The sequence below is a fragment of the Hesperophylax consimilis genome, chromosome 6 (assembly GCF_061612785.1).
Source record: "Hesperophylax consimilis isolate HC1 chromosome 6, BYU_Hcon_1.0, whole genome shotgun sequence".
Classification (NCBI taxonomy): domain Eukaryota; kingdom Metazoa; phylum Arthropoda; class Insecta; order Trichoptera; family Limnephilidae; genus Hesperophylax; species Hesperophylax consimilis.
The window spans coordinates 40,352,343-40,373,532 of NC_142841.1; the positions used below are offsets into that span (position 1 = coordinate 40,352,343).

General features: G+C 34.0%; 1 protein-coding gene across 1 annotated transcript; it reads right to left on the reverse strand.

Moving 5' to 3' along the window:
* Window positions 1–81: 81 nt before the first annotated feature.
* Window positions 82–10,076, reverse strand: LOC149423365 (uncharacterized). The gene is made up of 7 exons (XM_089632968.1): window positions 9,947–10,076; window positions 7,454–7,721; window positions 4,577–4,625; window positions 2,582–2,888; window positions 1,820–2,003; window positions 1,297–1,494; window positions 82–684 (listed from the first exon to the last, which is right to left on the reverse strand). Exons 2-7 carry the CDS (start codon window positions 7,702–7,704, stop codon window positions 516–518), a joined length of 1,158 nt encoding a protein of 385 aa, XP_089489094.1. The 5' UTR covers window positions 7,705–7,721; window positions 9,947–10,076; the 3' UTR covers window positions 82–515.
* Window positions 10,077–21,190: the final 11,114 nt, after the last annotated feature.

A 21,190-nucleotide genomic window follows, 5' to 3' on the forward strand; every position in this document is an offset into this window, starting at 1 on the left:
AAAAATTAAAACAAAGGAAATTAATAATAAACGTAATGGGATTTCACATCGAAACACAAACATTAAATTAAAACAATGGAGTATTATCATTATTTTATTAAAATCATATATGATGTTTTCTTTTGTTATAAAAATATGCGACGGTTTTTTACTAACCGTAGGTGTGACTCCTGAAAATCGTTTGTTTTCAGAAAATTACAAAATTGGAATGAAAATTGGTAAAAAAGGTATTTACCACTGAACAACAATCAATAAAAGTGTAATTCATACTGATTTAGAAAGAAACTGGTGTATTTGGTTCTTCGAGAAAGAGTTTCGGTATTTTGTTAAAAAGTTGATCATTTTCACCAGAAGTAAGAGAAAATTGAACTTATTTCGGGTACATTAGATACGCCTATTACAAACTTTTATAGATTTATCTCTTCAGTGGTATTTGCCCCCAACATTTTATTCTTGGAAGAGAAAGTTTGACATAACCTTATCATTCTTATCAAGAAATGAACCTTTTTCATGGTTTACTCAAGCATGAATTTGAGGGGATGGGGAAGGGACCGGCGATGGCGCTTCAAGCAGGCTTGGCTGCCCTTAACGCTCCTATCCTTGACGTACCCGGGAAGGCAGAGGCATAGGTTTGGTCCTGAACAAATGCCATTAGGACATCCGCGGGGACAGTGGCCGATGCACCTGAAAATATTAAAGGAGATTAATTTTTTGTTGTTGTTGTTCTAAGTTTGTCATTTATGTTTGGAAATGAAGGTGTCACGTTGTCGCCTATCATATCATCTTTAAAGTATGGTTAGTGAATATTTTGTAAGAGTTACTAAAGGACGTGATAGAGGAGACAATAAAACAGCACGAAACATGTTATAAAAATGATTACTGTTTAAACATAGTTGATTAAGATGAAAAAATGGATTTCTTGTGTATAGAAAAACTAATTAATTATATCTAGAAAACTATCAGTCATACATACACGTATTGTACCCCAAATATGTTAATTAAGCTTATGCAATTCAATCATAAATACTTCTGAACGAGATTTTATAATCGGTATTGCTCTAGCAAAAAATACAAATGATAATAACAATACCATGTGTATAGTGCTGTTGATTCCGAAAGGAAACATTACTGTAATTTTGTAATGGTTAGAGAGACCGAAATTTCAGAACTATTATGAGAAGCCACCTTAAAGGGTAGGCACTTACATAGTTCTCAAAAATCTATATTTATCTAACTGTTGACAGGTTAATAATGACGCTCTCTTCTAATCTATCCATGTTCGATTTAGGTATTTACCTGAATCCAGTGGGATCGTTCACGTCAAGGGTAAAGCCCTTCTTGCAAGTGCACTGGTCGGGCCCGGAGCACTCTCCATTGATACAAGGTTGGCTGCAGTGAGCCTCGCACCTGGCTCCAAACTCGTTCTCCTGGAGGATGAAGCCTTCTCCGCAGCTGCAGGTATCAGGTGCAATGCACTTTCCTTGGTCGCAACCCCTAGAAAGAGGAACATTGTATCAGTAGATGTGTTGTTGATAATTGACAGAAGGATAAATGCTGGAAATTCAGTTAATGGTGGAATGGATGCAATAATAATTTAAAGAAAAACGTTGTCCGATAAAAGGGACTAGCAGTTAACAAGTAGTTCTGATAGATGCAGTGAAGCGTTGAACTGACAGAAGAAGGATTAAAAACACATACGATGATTCCACTGCAAATGAGATACCAGAGATGTATGCTTTGTAAAACGTGTTTCTATTTTAATTCTGCAAGTATGAATGAAACTTAAAGTTCCATTAGATTGATACAGGTATGTGCTCACTTGGTGCATACTGGTGCGCAGACTCCTAGTTCGTTCTTGATATATCCTGGGAGGCAGAAACACTTGTTGGGTTCCCTGCAGTCTCCGTTTTCACAGCCCCCTTCACAGACGGGAGAGCAAGTTCCCAGAGCGTTGACTTTGTAACCGCTTTCACATGTGCATACCTCGGGAGCAGTGCAGTTTCCTGGAAGTTTAAAATTCGGTCAAAGAGTTCTTAAAGCAATGCTGAAACTGCTGAAATAAAAAATAAAAAAATATCTTCTGGAAAAAAAGACAAAAAGAAAAATTAAGTAACTAAACAAAAATTGGTGCCTGGCAGTCGAGGTATATTCGCAACTATAGCAATAGTCGCTGTGGTTTCAATGTTTTGAAAAGGCGTCAATGAAAGAAATATTTAACTGGGAGGGCTCAACAAAAGCAATGACTTGGATGGAGATGTTTCTGTAAGGGTCGCAGGTCGCAGTGTATTGTAGTGCCGATTACGAATGTGAATACTTCAATTTGTGAATATAATCGTTAGTAAGGATATTTTTTTGCACCCTGTCTCCAACAGACATCGAAGGGTACTTGACGTACGTCGTAACCGATGGCAATTAAGATAGTACAATTAAATCATTGGTCCATTTCCTTTTTCTTTTGTTTAAGTATTTGGAAGCACAATTCTCTATTTGCTCGGTACCTAATCGTCTATGTCCAGAACATTCTCACACACATCCTTCTTTTCATGGAGGAGTCATCATCAACTGGAATTAAAAGCCTTACCATGAGAGCATCCCTTGGAGCATTGTGGAACGCAGAACTTCATGTTCTGTTCCTCGGTGAATCCGGCGTTGCACTTGCATTCATTGTCTGGTCCGCAGTGTCCATTCAGGCAGCCGATTGGGCACGTGGCCACGCAGTATCCGTCGAGGTCTAGCACGTGGTCAGGGTGGCAGGTGCACACGTTGGGCGCCACGCAGCGACCGTTGATGCATTCGTTCTCGCAGACGGGCTCGCAGATGCGGAAGTTGTGAATGTTACGCTCATAACCGGGACAGCACTTGCGGACCTTGCTCATCAACGGGGTTGACTGAAATAGGAAGAGAGTAGAGGTCATGTTTAAGGTAATATCACAGTTAACTGTACAGGTATCTAGTTAAGAATTGTCGCTAGAAATGAGCTTATTAAAACATTGACCAGTACGCTATGAAAACCACGTGGATTTGCTGGTAGCTCACCGCACTGGCCTCGATTTTATAGTATTTTGAAACTTAAAAAATGCTCCCGGCATCCTAAAATAAATTGTATTCACTTGGAAAGGAAATCTATCTCAATATTAGTCTAGCTTGTCGATCTGTCACTAGCAAAAATATATATATTTATTTATTTACCAAGTCCAATTAATATAATTATTATAAATGAAGCAGAAGATAATACTAATAAATCTAAATAACTAAGTCCCAACGGTTGAGTGGTTAAATACGTTGTCCTTGTAAGACAATGGTTTCGATTCCCCGTTGAACCGTCATATTTTTTTTATTATTTCTCTGTCTTGTACTGTTTCATGTTTCGTTTAGATGTATTAGTATTATCTTGTTCATTAATGATATATTAAATTGATGGGTATTACCTAAACAATATATTAATACAAAAGTTGTATCAATAAAATAAAAATTATCTGCGTAAAGGCGGCTCGCAAATGTCATTATTTTTTCATTTTTAAAAGTCATGGTACTATGTTTATTTCTAGGAAAGCCTCAAATTACTTATTACTTTGTGAAGAACGCTTATTTAGCTGATAAAATATAAAAATATTATTTTTAATAACATCATAGAGTCAGCTAGCGCATGGCGGGCGGCACAGCATTTTAGCTGGCATATTAAGTATTGATTTGTTGATCTTAGTCAAAATTAAAGTGAACAAGCCATATAGTTCTCCTCGAATGAAGGGTGGCCGAAGAAAAATATCTTTGTAAAAGGAGCAGTCAGCCAAACATTTGGGGAAACTCTTCAACGAAAAAAAGGTTGCTAGTTGAAACTAGAAGGTTTTTTTCACGGAGACGCTGTAATAATATCTCATACTCCGGAATAATATTTCATACTCGGAACTCAAGTAAAAAAATAGGACATAAAAAAAACATACAAATATATATATTTATTACATTATTCGTAGAATTTATAAATCGTCATTTAAAAACGAATTAAACACCAACACATTAAAACGCACCGTTTGGTTGGTACCACTGAATCTGCTGATTCTAAAACATTCTGACATCACAACGAGTCTACGTGAGTAATATAGCTGTGGTGTATGAGGTCCACAGGCACGCCATTTCTTTCGTAGTAATGCAGGTTTTTAAACATCGGTGAATTGTTTATCAGGTGCGGTATGGATGTATTTTTCACTTTGGTTTAATACAATAACATTAGTAACGAGATGCTAACATTTTACCTAGCATTCTTCAATGTTGAAAGCTGATAATTTAAAGAATAAAAAAACGTCTCGACTCCCATACAAAATACAGCACCAGTTGAAAAAAAGTGGGTTTTATAAGACTGGTGATTGGTGGTTTGTTGCGATTTTGGGAGACCCGAAAAATTAAAGCTTCAATTGAATTATATTATTTAAACTATTAAAACTAATCATAATAATAAAAAATATACTGGTTAAGTTAGAAGGTCAATATCGATACAAACGAGGGACTGGAGTTCCCTATTGGGGGACGTAAGAATTAGAACAAAATCTGATGATTACCCTTAGTAATTTTTTTTTCTTACCCCATTTCCAGTAGGAACATTCGCAGGATCCTTAACCAAGGTGATGGTGCTAGAATAAAAAAGAATATTTATAATTTTCCTCATGAAAAAAATATTTTTGCAAAGAAACAGCAATAGTACGAAGGTTTTTATAAAGATTCACACCATTGTTAAAAATCTTTTAAATTCCAGGAAATTAATTAAAAGTATATAAGAACGTTATCTTGGTAAAAAAATAAAACAATGCTGTATTATTTACAAAGAATCATAACTCGTTAGCACACACAAAGTTTCACTTAGAGGTGATAAAATATCTCGTCGAAACTTGTTCCCCTATTAAGGTGCGCGTAGTACCAGATTCGGTAGTTTTAGTTAGTGTTGTGAGAGTTGGAGGTAAAAAGGCGGAACCATTTTTTTGTGTCATGTCTCATCTAAATATAAAACATCAATGTTGGCATAACATTTGGTTGGACGAAATTACTGCCTATAAGATAATTCTCGATTACAAGAAACTCATTAAAGATTATTTCATACATTTTCTAGGAAAACCGAATCGCGCAAAACAGATTTGTGTACTATAAAATTAGTTTAAATTAATGACAACATCTCTTGGAACCTAAACCCAAAGCAGTGAAATGTTAGTTAATTGCGTTAAGCGTGTTGGCAGTCATATCACATAAGGTCAAATCAACAATCATTTTGCAGCGTGAAGGATTTCTTGAAAGAATACAGTCTGTAAATAATATAAACATTGCACACGATTTGAAAACAATACTGAATAAATGAATTATAATGGAAAGGAGAGCATTTGGACCAATATAACAAACAACAAAGAGTGACAACATTTAATGAATCATCGGAAGTGCCGATTAATATGTAAATATCTATTACGTCTTCTCCTTGACAAAGAATATGTATACTAAATAATTATAATAAGAGTTTTTTCAGAATGTATGCAAAGCTAGTGCAATGCAATACGTTCCATATTTATTCGAAGATGAAGAAGGCAATGCGGAATAGAAGAGAACAATTTGTGCAAGCAGCCGTTTATGGAGGATATTTGAACATATCCCGTCTCGAGAGAGCCATCGAGGGGACTCCATCCAGGCAATCACGGCAGTGATGATAGTGTTATTTGATTGGCGTAGTCTGCGCCATGAGCTTCCCGTGTGGTGGCGGAGAAGCGCTCAAACAATATATTAACAGCCTTTGAGTGGTGAAAATCAGATTTTTTTTAAAAGTCATTCGTCTCACTAGGCCCTAGGGCCTTTTGAATAATATATAAATAAAAATTACCAAAATGTAATTTCATAATTTGTAGAACACATTTTTTTAGATTAATTTGAAATAAAATCATTATTGGCATTAATGTTTTGGTGAAATAATAATTATAATACATTTGCTCGGAGAAAAACAACTATTGCTAATTTGTTAAGAATCTTTAAAATTATTTGTATTTCCGGTTATAAACGAAATTGCAGACTTTACAAATAAATTAACAGGTTTCCTGATAAACTTACGGTGAATCACGAATATATTATCATGATGTCGGAACATGTGTTCATTAAAATCCGAATTTTTTGAATTACAAACGAAAATTCTTTGTGTCGTCATAATATATTATCAAGGCAAATCAATAAACATTCTTAAAATAGATGTTTTATTAACAAGGCCTGTAAATTTATCGTGAGACCAAAAATTGATTTCTTTCCGAATGAGTAAAATAAAAAGCCAGCCAAAGTTCACAATAATAACAACAAACAATTGTTTAAAAAAGCATAACGATGAAAAGTAATCGTTCTGTCAATCACCTCTTTATAAAAACGTTACGAAAAGTAGGTCGCAATTTGTTTTTTACGTGACCGGTAATAGAGAAATTTCTATTGATACGTCTTGTACCAAGATGAAAGTACTCCTAGATGTGATTTTAATGAACCATTCTATACGTGTTTGTTTTGACAAGTTGTTAATAATTCTACATATATACCCTTGAAATGGATACGGCAACACAATCGTAAACATTGTCTGAAGTAGAATGAAACGCAATACTACGTTTAAATAAATGTACAACGGATATCATAGTCATCGATTTAGAGTACAATTTTTTATTTTATTTTGACATTCTTAACATTTGGAATGTACAAAAGAGTTTTAAGGTAATTTCAAGAGTAATTAAATATATCCACTCTCTCAATATCAATATGTCCAGAAATTTGATTCAATAGCATCATTCCTTTTAGCAAAGGCGTGTCTGGAAAAAGTTGTGGCGACGACCACGCCTGAAGTTTTCAGGCAATTATGGGCCATAGCATTCCAATAGAAGTTCTTAAACCACGATATTAGTTTTATTGAATTTAGTTACACATCGCTACAATTTTAAACATCCAAAAGCTAAGTAGACGAATGCGTTAGGTTTCTAGCCAAAATCGTGGTTATTCATATTTTCAAAATTTTACGCTCATATACAATGACTGTATAAAAATACAAGACGCGTTATATTCACGTTAATTGAACAAAAAATAGAGCACCGTTCATGAAAAGGATAGCCAGTCTATGAATATGTGTGAAGATATATGATCGGCACACTAATGTATGTCCACTGGACCTAGTTCAGTAAAACCACGCGCATTGCATCAGTAATGTATCTTCACTCTATTAATTTATCTAAGCTATAACGATGGTGGTAAGATTTTTTCAAATATTGTCAAGTTATTCGTAAACCGGGATTTTTTTATATTGTTTAATAGATTATGCACATGACCTTATCGAATTATTATGAAGTAATTTAAATTCTTTATTTTAAGAAAACATTAAATTGAGACATAGGGTTTTTGAAAACCTCGAAATTAGTAAGTTATCCACTATAATCATTCCGAAATAGTTAAAGGTTTAACTTACGGCACTTCCACGTAACAGACTCCCTTTTCAAAATCTATTGGTTTAGAGTTGTTCTTGACTGGGTGGATCGTGTGAGAGGAGCCGGTTGTGAAATTCCTGAGGCCGGGGATATTGACAGAGTTGAAGTAGTTGGTGATGTTGTTCCCCACTGCAGCAATGTGGCCCTTGACCCCCCCTTTGACCCCCTGGGGGAGGGTGGACGCCTCCCACACCACCGTCGCCAGGAGGAAGAAGTGGTACCACTTCAGCATGGTTAATGAATCAAATCCTAAAAATAATAAATATATTGATATGAAATACAGGATGGCAAGCCTGACTTACTTTAATCAGCGATTCCTGATATTATTCTCATATAAAATGCAGGATGGCAAGCCTGACTTACTTTAATCAGATATTGCTAAAAATAATTCGAGGACCAAATGTCGATTAAATTTTGGTTACATTTTTTAATTAAAAAAAAAAGATTTTAAAATAACCAATATATTCTTTCAAAGAAGAGAAAAATGAGTATTGCTAATTTATTATCAATCTCTTCAAATTATTGGTAGTCCGTTTAAAAACGGGATTGCAGGCCGTTTCCTGATAAACTATTAGTAAATTCCTAAAATATCAAAACACGTGTTTATGCACCTAAATTTTTCTTGTTTATTTATGTACATAGTACAAAGTAAAGTCTTATAGGCAGGTGTATAATAGGTAAAGTATATTTCAAGCTGAACAGTTCTAAATGAGAATAGTGTAAATAATAAACAACTCTTATGGGCGTGTATAACATCAACTTAATACAACATAGAAGTTAAGGTTGTTAAAAGATAATAGGAAAAATTATGATTTTTATGAACACGTGTTCCGACGTCGTGACAATACATTCGAATTTACTAACAGTTTATTAGGAAACCTATAAATGTATTCGTTAAGGGCCTGCAATCCCGTTTTTAACTGAAACTAACTAACTAACTAACCATCACGCCGTTTCCCCGCAGGGAAAGGCAGAGAGGACGGACCGCCAAACAACTCGGTCTTGGCACACACTCCTTGCCTCATTCACATTCATACATTGTCTCATACATACTCTTCTATTATTATAACTCTTGACATGACCCGACTGGAGTATCTGATTCACTTGGTCGTGCCATGTCTTCCTCGGGCGTCCCCGACTTCTGCTACCATTCGCATTTGCATCATATATCCTCCTTACACTCCCATCTTCGCTCATTCGCTCTACATGCCCAAACCATCTAAGCGTCCCTTTCTTAATCTTAATCATTACGCTTACATCAGCCTGATGAGATTATAGATTTGAGAATTAAGAGATTAAGAGATTAAGAGATGAGATTCTTAATAAATTAGCAATATTATATATCAGTGATTTTTCTCCCCCCACCTGGTCTCCAACTGTGCAATAACTACTGAATTTTTATGTTTTTGATGGAAAAATAGAAAAACAGTATCAAATCGTTTTTTTTAATTTTTCCTTAAATAACCTCAGGAACTCGGGTTACAGTACCTATGTAATAACAAAATTTACATTACATAACTACGGATTCATGGGTTTCCACGAAAATATATGTAAATTATATTTTGGAATTTATCTGATTGATTATTCGAAAGTTTATACATATAAAATTATCAATTTAATAACGCACTGGGAAGGCGTTACCAACATAAAGCGAAGTAAAAATGTAATTAAAATTATGAGATTAATTATTATATCAGTATTATATTATTGTATTTATTTTGCTTATATAATGCACTTGCATAATGTTGATTGACTAGATGATCATTTGTGGAAAAGTGTGTGGAAGGGTTTAGTTTTTCCTATGGGGAAGATTTAACCCGGACATAAGTCGGAACATTTAAGTCGGAAATTATAAAAAATAAAATTAATTAATTATTTCATACTAATTTTAATTTATAAAAATTAAATAACTGTGACTATGTATATGTGTGCCATAGAGTTAAGACAAGATTTCAAATTTTCATGGCCAAAGTATTAAAGAAATTTATTTTTGGGGTATTGATGCCGTGCCTCGCTGCTTCCTTCTTTAGCCAACGTTTCGACAGCATTAAAGTTTCCATCATCACGGCTGACAATGGACACTGTGATGGTATCTAAAACGTTGGCTAAAGAATGAGTAGCGCAACACGGCTTAATACCCTACAAATAAATCACTAGGCGTTGGCTTTATTGGTAAAGCGATTAAAAATATTTAAAAACACTGCCAAAAACATGAAATGATTTGAATGCATAGAATGTGAACAATAAACATATTAATTGTGCTAGCAAGACAAACATATGAATGTGATGTTGTTATGATTAATATAAATAAGTATTTATTTAAACTTAATAAAATATTGTGATAATTTTAAGCAAGTAGGATACCGTACCTAAAATCATAAAAAACCTAAAATATTATTTTATAAATTGATGTTATCTGATCATTCAATCAAAATAATTATTTATAAAAGTTCTAGTTGGTGTTATTTGTTTACCTTGGTCAAAGTGAAGTAATTTGAAGATTTAGCACAAGCAGCGATCCGTGCTGGATGAAAGACGGGTAATTACTGACCGGTTGGTCAATGGATGCCGACATTGTTGTAACATTTCCACCACTCTCCTACCTAAACAAGTAGCTAACTACATCATATATCTAGATACGTTACCAAGAACTGCCATTGGCAAAGAGATTAAAAGTGTGAAGTTTGTTTTATAAATATAAAAATGCAGCCGCTGTAAGAGATGACTGCTTCCAACTAATTGGGTTTTATAAAATAATAATCAGAATGGCTCACATGAGTTTTGCATAAATGTATAAGTAGGTAGGTAGGTACCATTGACGTCTAAATTTTAATATTAAAATGGCCTCGAGTAAAATATTTTCCCTCAGGGATTGTCATTTGGGGATGCTGTGTGGAGGGTCTTTTTGAGGAGAGGAAGGAGTAAACATGGGTCTTGAAGAGACTCATGTTGTAGGAGAGAGGAAACAAGGAATAACTGGTCGTAGAAGCGACTCGTTTTCATTTGACAGAAGTCAACCGTGTACATTGTTGGGCGCGCGTTTGGCGTCTTACCCGACTATACACCGGTGCCGAAGGGACCTTTACTTTAGCTCCTCGGAATATCTTCCATTGTAATACCGGTAGAACAAACACAGCATGCCTACCTGACGACTGTGCTCTAATAATTGCAATCTGTTTCTTAGGAGGGAATCTATCAAGTGGCCCGTTTCTACACAGGGTCAGAGAGTTTTCACGTATTTTGGGATGGTTGATCAATACTAGTTTAGTATTTAATATAAAATCAAAGTTAACTTAAAATATAACCTGCAATTTATATTTTGGGTTAATTTTGAATATTTGCTGTATTTTTCAAATGAAACAATAATCTTACTATTTAAAAATTTTTTTTTGCATGTTTCAGAACTAACTAAGGTTCCTTCAACGTGATACCAAATATATTGTTAATAATAATAAATTAGGTGTTTTTTAAAAAAATGTACAAATGGATAAAATAAAACAGTTGTTTACAAAGATAATAATAACATTTGGCAGATTTATATAACCCGTTTTCTTGAAAAATCACCTTAAGGGCGGTGTATTACATATTTTCATATGATTTTTGTTTTTTAAATCTATTTGGTCTTCTTCGTAGTTGCAAAATTACTTTGTGGCGTCATTTTAATATTGTTGGCAATTGGCTTTGAATTACTGTGTGGCGTCATTTTAATATTATTGGCAATTGGCTTTGAATTACTGTGTGGCGTCATTTTAATATTATTGGCAATTGGCTTTGAATTAATGTGTGGCGTCATTTTAATATAATTGGCAATTGGCTTTGAATTACTGTGTGGCGTCATTTTAATATTATTGACAATTGGCTTTGAATTACTTTGTGGCGTCATTTTAATATTATTGACAATTGGCTTTGAAACATGTAGATTAAATGTGATGTATCCGAATTATTTCATTTTCATATACGTAAAATCAATTTGGATACCCCTTTTGTTGGCGGGAATGGATGATTGCAAATCAAATTATTTCACTTTCCGACATCCGATCTAGCTGAAACTCGGCAGAAAGACTCGTTGTAGACGACTGTGAATTCCATTAAATGAAAAACTTGATTTTTTTTAAAAATGAAATATCAACGGAAATTCTGCATTGCACTTCAGGGAAGTATTGACTGTATTTATTAAAAAATATATTAATAATAGTTAAATGTAATTTATAGTTATTACAATAAAGAAGTTACCTTAATATTTGGAGAGGTCGTTTCACCATGTTATACTGAGAATGCAAATAATAACATCGGGGCCACCGAGATGATGTCACCTCATGGAAACCTGTTTTTATTCTGTTTAAATACATAATTTATTTCATACCATGAGCATTGAATGAGTCGTGTTGTTTTCTGTATCTTTGTAATCTGTGTATGTCTATCCACTGCTGGAGTGAAGGCCTCCCTAGGCTGATTACAATCTTGTCATTAGCTCTATATTTTATCTAACCACATCTTAATCAAAAATGAAACCTTAAATCGTTGAAGACAATTGTAGCAACTCTCAAACGAAAAGTTGAAACAGAAATGATTCGGTTGCATTTAGCAATTGAACCCAAGACCTCAGCTTTGCCGGGGCCTTGCACTACCATTTGGCTAATTCGAACCTATCCCGTTCAGTCATATTTAACTGTATCATACCTCGACCAAGAACTACCGACGTTATCTTCATTTTCTTAATGCATGTTTTTATTGGTTGATATCTTTTATGCATGATTTGCAAGATTATTACATTATTCTTTGCTCCGTTCGTGTTCATCAACTTATAAATCAACAATAAAAATTATTTTTTTAGTAGTAGGTGTATCGTGATGGATTGGGGACGTTAGGCAACCACACCCTATCAACCAATGGCGCCAGGAGCAGTTTGAATTTGGCGTCTTTTGAAATTTAGAAAAAGCTAAAAATACTACTATTTTCAGCTTTTTTTCATTAATACATTCTCGTGTTTCTTTTGCGTTTTTAAACGATTTTATTGTTCGCTTCAATTATACTGTCTAATTCGAGCAATATGTATAAACATTTCATCGTCACGATCTCTTTGGCGAAGTAGTTTACGCGTTTTACTTTGAGCTGGGCGATTGTGGGTTCGATTTTTTGACTTTAGGGCGTGTGCGAACGATCACTAAGGCCTACGAGCGCTTTGCTACTAGTAGTCACGGCAAATACGACGCCTTAGAAGATCGGGTAATAAGAATATCACAAAAAGTGCCTTGTGGACGTGTTTCGTGATCCAAATATAAGCTCAATATTTCCATACTAAAACAGTGTTTCCAAACAGGACAGAACAGGAAACCCTAGTGAGGAGGACTGTGAAAAAAATACAAAAAATATACTTATATTATACTTTAAACCTACATAATGTACAAATTTTGCTATTGATATTAATAAAAAAAAAAAAAAAAAAAACAAAACCGCGATTAAAAAATTCAAATGGAATGACGAAATACAATTTCAGGCAAGTGTAAGAGAGACAGACTTCGTGTTAAATCGTCTAGAACCAAACTGTACTAAGGCACTTGCAGTTTTCTTCTTAATTTTAAGTTTATTTGAAATTGGGTAAATAGGACGTATGTACTTACGTACATTCTGCAATAATAAATAGATTTCACGAGAGTCTTTATAATCTGGAATGGTTTTTTAGTTAGTTGGGTAGGTACCGCTAAACGCCTCCGGACATTTTTGGGTTGATTAAACTTCAGATACAAGTTAGTATGCCTAAGTTTTTTTGAGCCAAGCGTCCGTTGGCAGTGGCATTTACTGTAATGAGTTGGCACTTACTACCTACTACCAATAATTCCAGAGAAACGACCTGCAACTAGTTTTTCTCTTTAAAAAAAATAGAAACATTGTCAGGTAACGAATAGCCTGACATTAATTCTTTACAAATAATTAATAAAAACAAATAATACTAATCAATCATTCCATATCCTGTTTTTCTGTAGATGATATAAAATTATTTAAATATATAGATGATTGTAATATAAAATTACAAGAAGACGTAAACATGATAAATGAATACAACAATCAATAATTTCTAAATGTAATGTTATAACATCATTTAGACGAAAATGACACCCATTTAAGTATATTTATTATTTAAAAGATTTACTTTTTGCAAAGAGAATTTCTAAAATTAGTTTTTTTTGCAAAAAACTAATTTGAGAAATAGCCTATAAACAAATAATTATAAGAAATAATTAGTCACCTGAAATATCAATACAAATTGAAAATATCTCCCGAGTAAAAATAAATGCCGCCGACGGGAATTGAACCAGCACCTTCTAATGTCCGGTCAGGTGCTCTGGACCACTGAGCTACTTCGGCTTATTTCCAACACGCCAAATAATTCAATATGTACTAGTACTTCATTCAACAATTACTGCCCATTATATTATTGACTAATTATTGCTTAAAATGATTTGTTATTCTTTGGGCTATGTATAAAACCTTGTCTTGTAAACATTAGCCTTTACCAAATCGCCTTCACTTATTTTGCTATATATCTATACTGCTAAGCATAAAGAGTACAAGTCAAAAACAACAAGTCTTCAGGAAAGCTATTTTAAATTTATTAACTGAGAGTACTTCCATTGCGAGATTCACTCACAAATGCCTCTTTTTAATTGAAACATATCTTTTTTTCATACCACGTGAAGATATTGTCACAGAGATTGAAAAAATTAAAAATCTGAAATTTCTTTTATTGTCTTATACTCTTTGTAACTAGGATGACAGATTAAAGATATGTAAGATCACAACACGAATTTGCCTCATTCATTTAGAATCCCCAATATAATACTTATGTTGATCGTATTGCAAACATAGTATAAATCATACTAACCATTTGTCATGTCGCTTTAGTAATCACCAATTTATTCCAATTGCTTTTATAGATCTTAATAATTCAAGTTCTTATGCAAAATTGTGAACTGTATTATTGATTCATCATACATATTAGAGAGGATTGAATCAGTGGCGGATCCAGGGGGGGGGGTCACGGTGGTCATGACCCCCCCTGGGCCCCAGCCCAGGGGGGGTCATGACTACCTAGGTCCTGGGCCCATCCAGGACCTAGGTGGACCACTAATTAAAATTGTTAAACATAATGTTTTTATATATTTTTTGTCAATATTTAATTAATTTAATATAATACTTTGTTTGACGGCAAACGCATTATTCGGGAACGAACGCATCGAAAATTCGAATGTTACCGCGTCACCGCGTCACCGCGCACCGCCACCGGCGCGCGCTTCGGCCGCCACCTTTCATATTATTATGACACATTTCGTGTAACCACGTGTGACGCTTGCGCGCGCTTTGTTTCGACTAACGTCTAGCGTCTAGCAAAACCTAACCTCAATCGGAACGACTAAACTTTATTAATAAAGTGTTTACTTTTATTTGTTTACTAAGTTAAAAAAATAAGTTCCAATATAAGTAATAGTGTTCTTAAAAATTGTTGCTGCAAATTCAATTCATTACAAGAAATGGTAAGTAATCTAATCAGTTTCTTCATTATGCCAGTGTATGTGTGTTTAAACTCAAATGTTATTTGTTAATGTTCTAAGGCTGGGGTTAGACTCGTAAGTTTTTTTCCTGTAAATCGCTCTTGAAGGCGAGTTTGGCCAAATTCCCAATGTAAACGACACCAAAAGTCACTTAACGTAATTTTAGTAAGTTACAGAACTTATTCTTTCGGAAGTTTTTTGACAGGTCTGGACAGGTCTAACGCGCCCGCGCGAATTACCAGCCTTCCTATACTTCCTAAAGCAATTCTTAAGGCGTGACACAACCTCGTTCATCGAGGTTTTGCCCAAGGCTAACATTTTTATTTATTTCGGCGAAATTATAATTGAATTTAAAAAAAAATAAAATTATGCCGCACGAGGGATGCAAGTTATTTATATTTTAGATTAATAAAACAATACCTTACAATTAATATATTTTACGTTCAACGATTTTAAAACTTTATAACCCGTGTATAACTATAAAGTTAGCGGACTTAGCGGTAAGTACCAGATTTTATTTTTCTAGATGATGAATTAATAACCTCGGAAGTGGACACATTTTTAATATTTGTAACAAATTCTTCAGAATCAATTAAAATGAAGGCTAAAAGTGTGGATAGATTTTTTTACTAAGATTACGAAAACGTTAGTAATTTTTTTTAGAAATGCATAATATTATTTTTAATGATGGATTTTGAATGATTTTTATATGAAAATGTTCCGTCTCCGATTATGTTTTAAATATATGTAGCTGTGAGCTGTTCCTTGAAAATGTCTAATACTGAGATTTGTTTGCCGGGGTTCGAACCCGCGATATCTATTTATTAGTTTTAATTATGCTCTTTTAGGATAAATTCAGAATAGCTAGATGCAAGTTATTTATTTTAACCTTTTTTTTAAGTGTATGTATCCATAAATTGATGCATCTATTGTAGAATATATTCAAACCTAGCTGTGAGTTGTTCCATCATCATTTCTAATATTGAGATTGGTTTGTTGATTTGTTTCCAAAAAATTTATTTATAAATAAATTTTACAAAAATTTTAGATGTGGAAATTTGATAAAGTGTATGTAAATTTGATAAAAGTACATATACCTAGTTTTGTAAAAGAACGTATTCGTTACATTTTGTTAATATATATACATATTATATTTAACTTAATCAAGTTTCTTTTTATTAATATTTATATGTAACTATTAATAATTCACTTTCAGAATATTTTTGTTTGGATTGTAAATAAATGAAATCAATTCAAATTTTATAAATATTTACTTTTATTAGCGTTCCCCATAGTTTGAGAATTGTCGATAATATTGACTACGCTGCCGGCTCGGCCGCTGCTGGCAAAATAGAATGGACGGTATTCATCCACCAGGTAACAAGGTATTAACAAGCGTATGGAAGCATCGGCGAAAGGAGATCTCGCTGGGCGCTTCTTACGTATTGCAAGCACCGCGTCATGGCAACAATATTTATTTCAAATTACTTGCCTCGTGCAAATCAGGCCAAAATATGACGGTGCAAGGCGCTCGGTTTTAAAATTTATAAAGCACAAGAATCGAAATATTTCCAGCGTTTATATTCCTCTTAAATATAGAAGTACAGTACTTACATTTATTAATAACATTTGCTGCACACGATTGGTCCTAAAGGAGTTCAAATTTTTAATTCATTCGGTCTCACTATTGAGAAGAGCACGCTGGAAGGCATTATTCTACTCTTCGATAGACTGGATAGACACTTCATACCTACAGTGAATATTACAGTGGAACGATTCAAATTCTTTACCAGGAAGCAAAGAAATAACGGTCAACAAGCTGTTATTATTTGTCTATTTTGTCGTGACAAGCAAAGTGTTACAATAATAATGTCGAGTCAAATTCTGCAAATGCAGAATGCTACGGATATGGTTGGCGAGTGGAAACGTTTTAAGCAATCATTTCTTTTATATATGATGGCGAATAACTACAACGAGGAAAAGGAAATTCAAAAAGTTGCAAGATTCCTACACACAATACTATGTTGAAGACACACCTGACACCATGTTATATTGTGGTGAAATAAGAACACGATTAATAATTGTAATCTGTACTGTATTGGTTGACAATTGACATTACACGAGCCTACGCCGCCCGGGCTTGCGGAGCAAAAGACAATCTTAATGATATACCTAGTGTTACCGTATCCAACAATACCTACTTTTTACTTGTATATATTATTATCAAAATTAAATTATAACTTCTTGTAACTGTAACTGACCGGACCTAAGTCCTCCATCACAACACAAGCAAGCATTTTCGGCTTTCTGTGGTGGTGGTAGGAGTTATTGTTGGGTTATTCGTAACCCGGGAATGTTTGTCTTTCTTTAAAAAAAAAAAAAAAAAACTTGACCACGACTACGTGACCCCCCCCTGGCGCCAAAGCTGGATCCGCCCTTGGATTGAATTTCGTTGCCCTGAAAGCCACACCCGATCCAAAAATTTATTCAGTATATAGGTATACCACATTATAAGTAAAACTATGTGCAAAATACATTAATGGGACATATCTGCAAACATTCAACACCCTACGAAATGTAGACATTTTTACGGTAAAATTAAAAATATACATAGACATATGAATATTAGTAGACCTGCCCTAAGTGATTAAAAGCGTATTATCCCCACTCCCCATACCGGTTCCATTGGAGCCGGCTGGGCTCGCGTATGGCCTCAAGTGAAATTTGAAAACGTGACGTCATCATTCTTGTGCGAACTATGGTCGAGGCATCATCGGTTCATTTTACGAAATAACACGGCAAAATGTTGACTTGTGATATGAAAACTTGTAAAAATAGATGTGAAAAAGAGAATAAACCCAATTGTCGTATTACATTCCATAAGTAAGCATTATTTTACTTTATTTTAAGCTTATTCACACCGTATTATACGGATCAGTTTTAGAAACATATACTATCACATCACAATGTAGCGATTCTCAAGTGTGCTCATCGTTGTTTACTGGGGTAAGTAAATTATGAAACATTTGTAAAAGTGTCTTAACTAAATACTCTGAAACTAACTACGACTCTGCAAACAGAAGAAATTTACTTTGCCGAATTTGGACTTCGCAAATTAGTTCATAACGTGGCGAGTAATTTGCGCTCCCATGTAAAAATGTCTATTCATTCAAAAGCAGATTTTACTTTTAAGAACTAAATGGTGATATTATAATGCGAGATGCCTATTTACTGTCAGATTGATTTATTGACGAATCACAGTCAGCTTAACCCCCTTCGTTCTTCAACAGTTGATTTTACCCCTCGCCATTATCTTCTCGTCTATTAATTCCTATGTCTGTGAAAATATAGATAGATATATGGAAGGTTCTTTTGTCAATAGCGGAATAGGCGAATCGTCTGTAGAATAATATCGGTTTTTATTTAAGTATTTATTGTATTCTATTATTTTTTGGAATCAAATAGTTATTGAGATGATAATTAAATCGTAAAACTTATACAATGGTAAACCAATTAAGTTCTATTAATTATCTTAATATTCAAACAAACAATTACCATAGGTACTTCTCGATATTTTGTCAATAAACAAACAGTAGAACAAATATACAATAATAACAGCGAAAACATTCAAACAAATAATTATCAGAAGTACTCACTCCTTGATATTTGGTCAAAAAACAAACAGTAGAACAAATATACAACAAGAACAGCGAAAACATTCAAACCAACAATTATCATAGGTGTTCCTCGTTATTTGGTCAAAAAACGAACAGTAGAACAAATATTGCATCTATCTTTCTATATTTTATAATTTAACTAACAAATTTGGTAAATTTTACGAAATATTTAACCAGCGATTTGACAATAGAAACCAATACAATGATTACTCTATGGCCTCAGGTGGCTAACTTCATACCTTCGAAGTAGACTTCAATTTGTATCAATTAAGGGAATTAAGTCCAGCTTCTTTAAGGCGTACCTTAAGGTTATCATTTAGGGTCATTCTTATTATATATTTGAAAACTGCCTACTAATCGGTAATCGTTGCTTGAACAATGATGAAGGACTTATCTAGGAGAAGAATTCAACCCACGAAGCCTGGGTGGGAAACCCACGCATTTGTCAACTCGGTTTCTAACTGGTCAAATTTACTAATTAACTCGTTCCATGTCTTCCTCTGACTTCTTCTACCATTCACCATCGCATCATTTTTTTGATTCTTCCAGTTGTCCATTTTCCACACATCTACTACTGTATCATAAAGTATAAGATCTAATAGTGTAGTTACCCCTTACCATGGAGGCCGTGGTCGAGGGGTAAAGCCCCCAACTAGCCAGTCAAAGGTCGCGGGTTCAAATCCTGGCGTGCGCAAATAAACTTTATTTGATTAAATTGTGTTATTTCACAATTTATACTAGCGGCTCGTTCCGATTTATTGCTCACAATTTATACTAGCGGTATAAGACCGCTATTCAGAATTGAAACTGAATTAATTGAATTGATCTCTTTTCTCCTCCCCATCTCCTTCCCCTCCCTACTACCTTCAGCCAGACAAAATACCCCGATTGGGGATGCCATAGTCCACTGACTCCAGACGGTTGTGAACAGTTGGGACTCTTGTGCGGTGTTCAAATAAAATTAAAAAAAGTTAAATAATATAGTCGTCAAGCACCGAAGAGCAGATTCAGTTGTTATTTAAATCTGTCAATGATTTCATCCTGGAAAGTCCTGCTTCCTGCAACTTGGCACATATTTTAATTGTATAATTCGTTTATCTCATTTTCTGACATTATTATATTATTATGTAGACAGGAAGTGTTCGCTAATGTGTCAACATCCGACATTTTTTTTTTATCTCAAATAATATTTGCGTAGGTTTCATTTGCAAAACGATAGTCATTATTTTATTAACGAGCAGGATTAAATTAATGAAAAAAATTATCAATTTGACGGTCAGATAAATTTAATTAAAATGCACAATAATTAGTTCCTATCTCACTTTTTTCCACACGGGTTTGATAGAATTCGAATGCATAATGAAATAATTCTGAAGGAAAATTTACACTGAAATTTTATGTGTGAACCTTATTATTCAGGGTCGACTGGGAACGAATGAAACGCGTCAAGATTGAAATATCTCAGTTTTCTCGGTAACTATGATACTTACGAATCTAACACTACACACACCATTCCGTCAGACAGTTTGGGAGTTATCCCCATGTCATCAAAAATCTAAGGAAATTTAGATATGTTGAGGAAATAATGGTAAATTTCAAAAATTCTAGGGAATGTCCATACATTCTGTGAAAGTTTTGAAATATTCTAGGGATTGTCCATACATTCTGTGAAAGTTTTGAAATATTCTAGGGAATGTCCATACATTCTGTGAAAGTTTACAAATATTCTAGGGAATGTCCATACATTCTGTGAAAATTTAGAAATATTCAAATTTTTCTCCGGAAAGTCTAGGTCGGAATATACTGTGGGGAATCTGGTACTAAGCAATCAAATACCATAAATCTAGGGAAATTACGACCATTATTGATTTTCGTACTCAAAAATAAGTATTTACGACGTTTTAGTTTCTTTTAAATATCTTTCTCTTGTAGATAGACCATTTTTTAAAACTATATTCTCTAATTTATCTTCTTACGCCTGTTTGTATCGCAATTGTGTGGCGCCAATGTCCATTTAAAATAAATATTTTGAAATTGAGGTAGAATGTCGTGTGGGTTCATTTGAAACAACTTATGTTGGGACGATTGCAACGTTTCAATCATATCCGTGTTTCAGTCGTCTCCAGCACTTAAAACATTAGGCATGTTGAGAGAAATTTTCAAAGTCATAAGTCATAACCAAAATACATTTATAATACAAAAGTTTTTGAAGAGCATTATTGTTCCTTACAGGACTGAAGGAGTGGGTATAACATGTATTGTTCATAGAGATAATATTGACAAATTGCTGTTATTAATCTTCAAAATGTGAACCATTTGCACCTTTGATTGCCTGAATAATTTGGCGGAAATTGAGAATTCTGCACGGTATAATTACTATTTTTTTACATTTATTCCACACAGGAGGTCCTGAGGAAAATAATTTCCCTCAGGGTCATCTCTGGGGATGCTGTGTGGAGGGTCTATTTGAGGAGAGGAAGGAATGAACATG

Bases quoted from the DNA above. Each gene is read 5' to 3' on its own strand.
- LOC149423365 (XM_089632968.1), bottom strand. From the start codon at position 7,704: ATGCTGAAGTGGTACCACTTCTTCCTCCTGGCGACGGTGGTGTGGGAG. The intron at 4,626-7,453 runs GTAAGTTAAACC...TTTTTATTCTAG, and splicing joins GTCTGTTACGTGGAAGTGCC to CACCATCACCTTGGTTAAGG. The intron at 2,889-4,576 runs GTAAGAAAAAAA...TTCCTATTTCAG, and splicing joins ATGTTCCTACTGGAAATGGG to TCAACCCCGTTGATGAGCAA.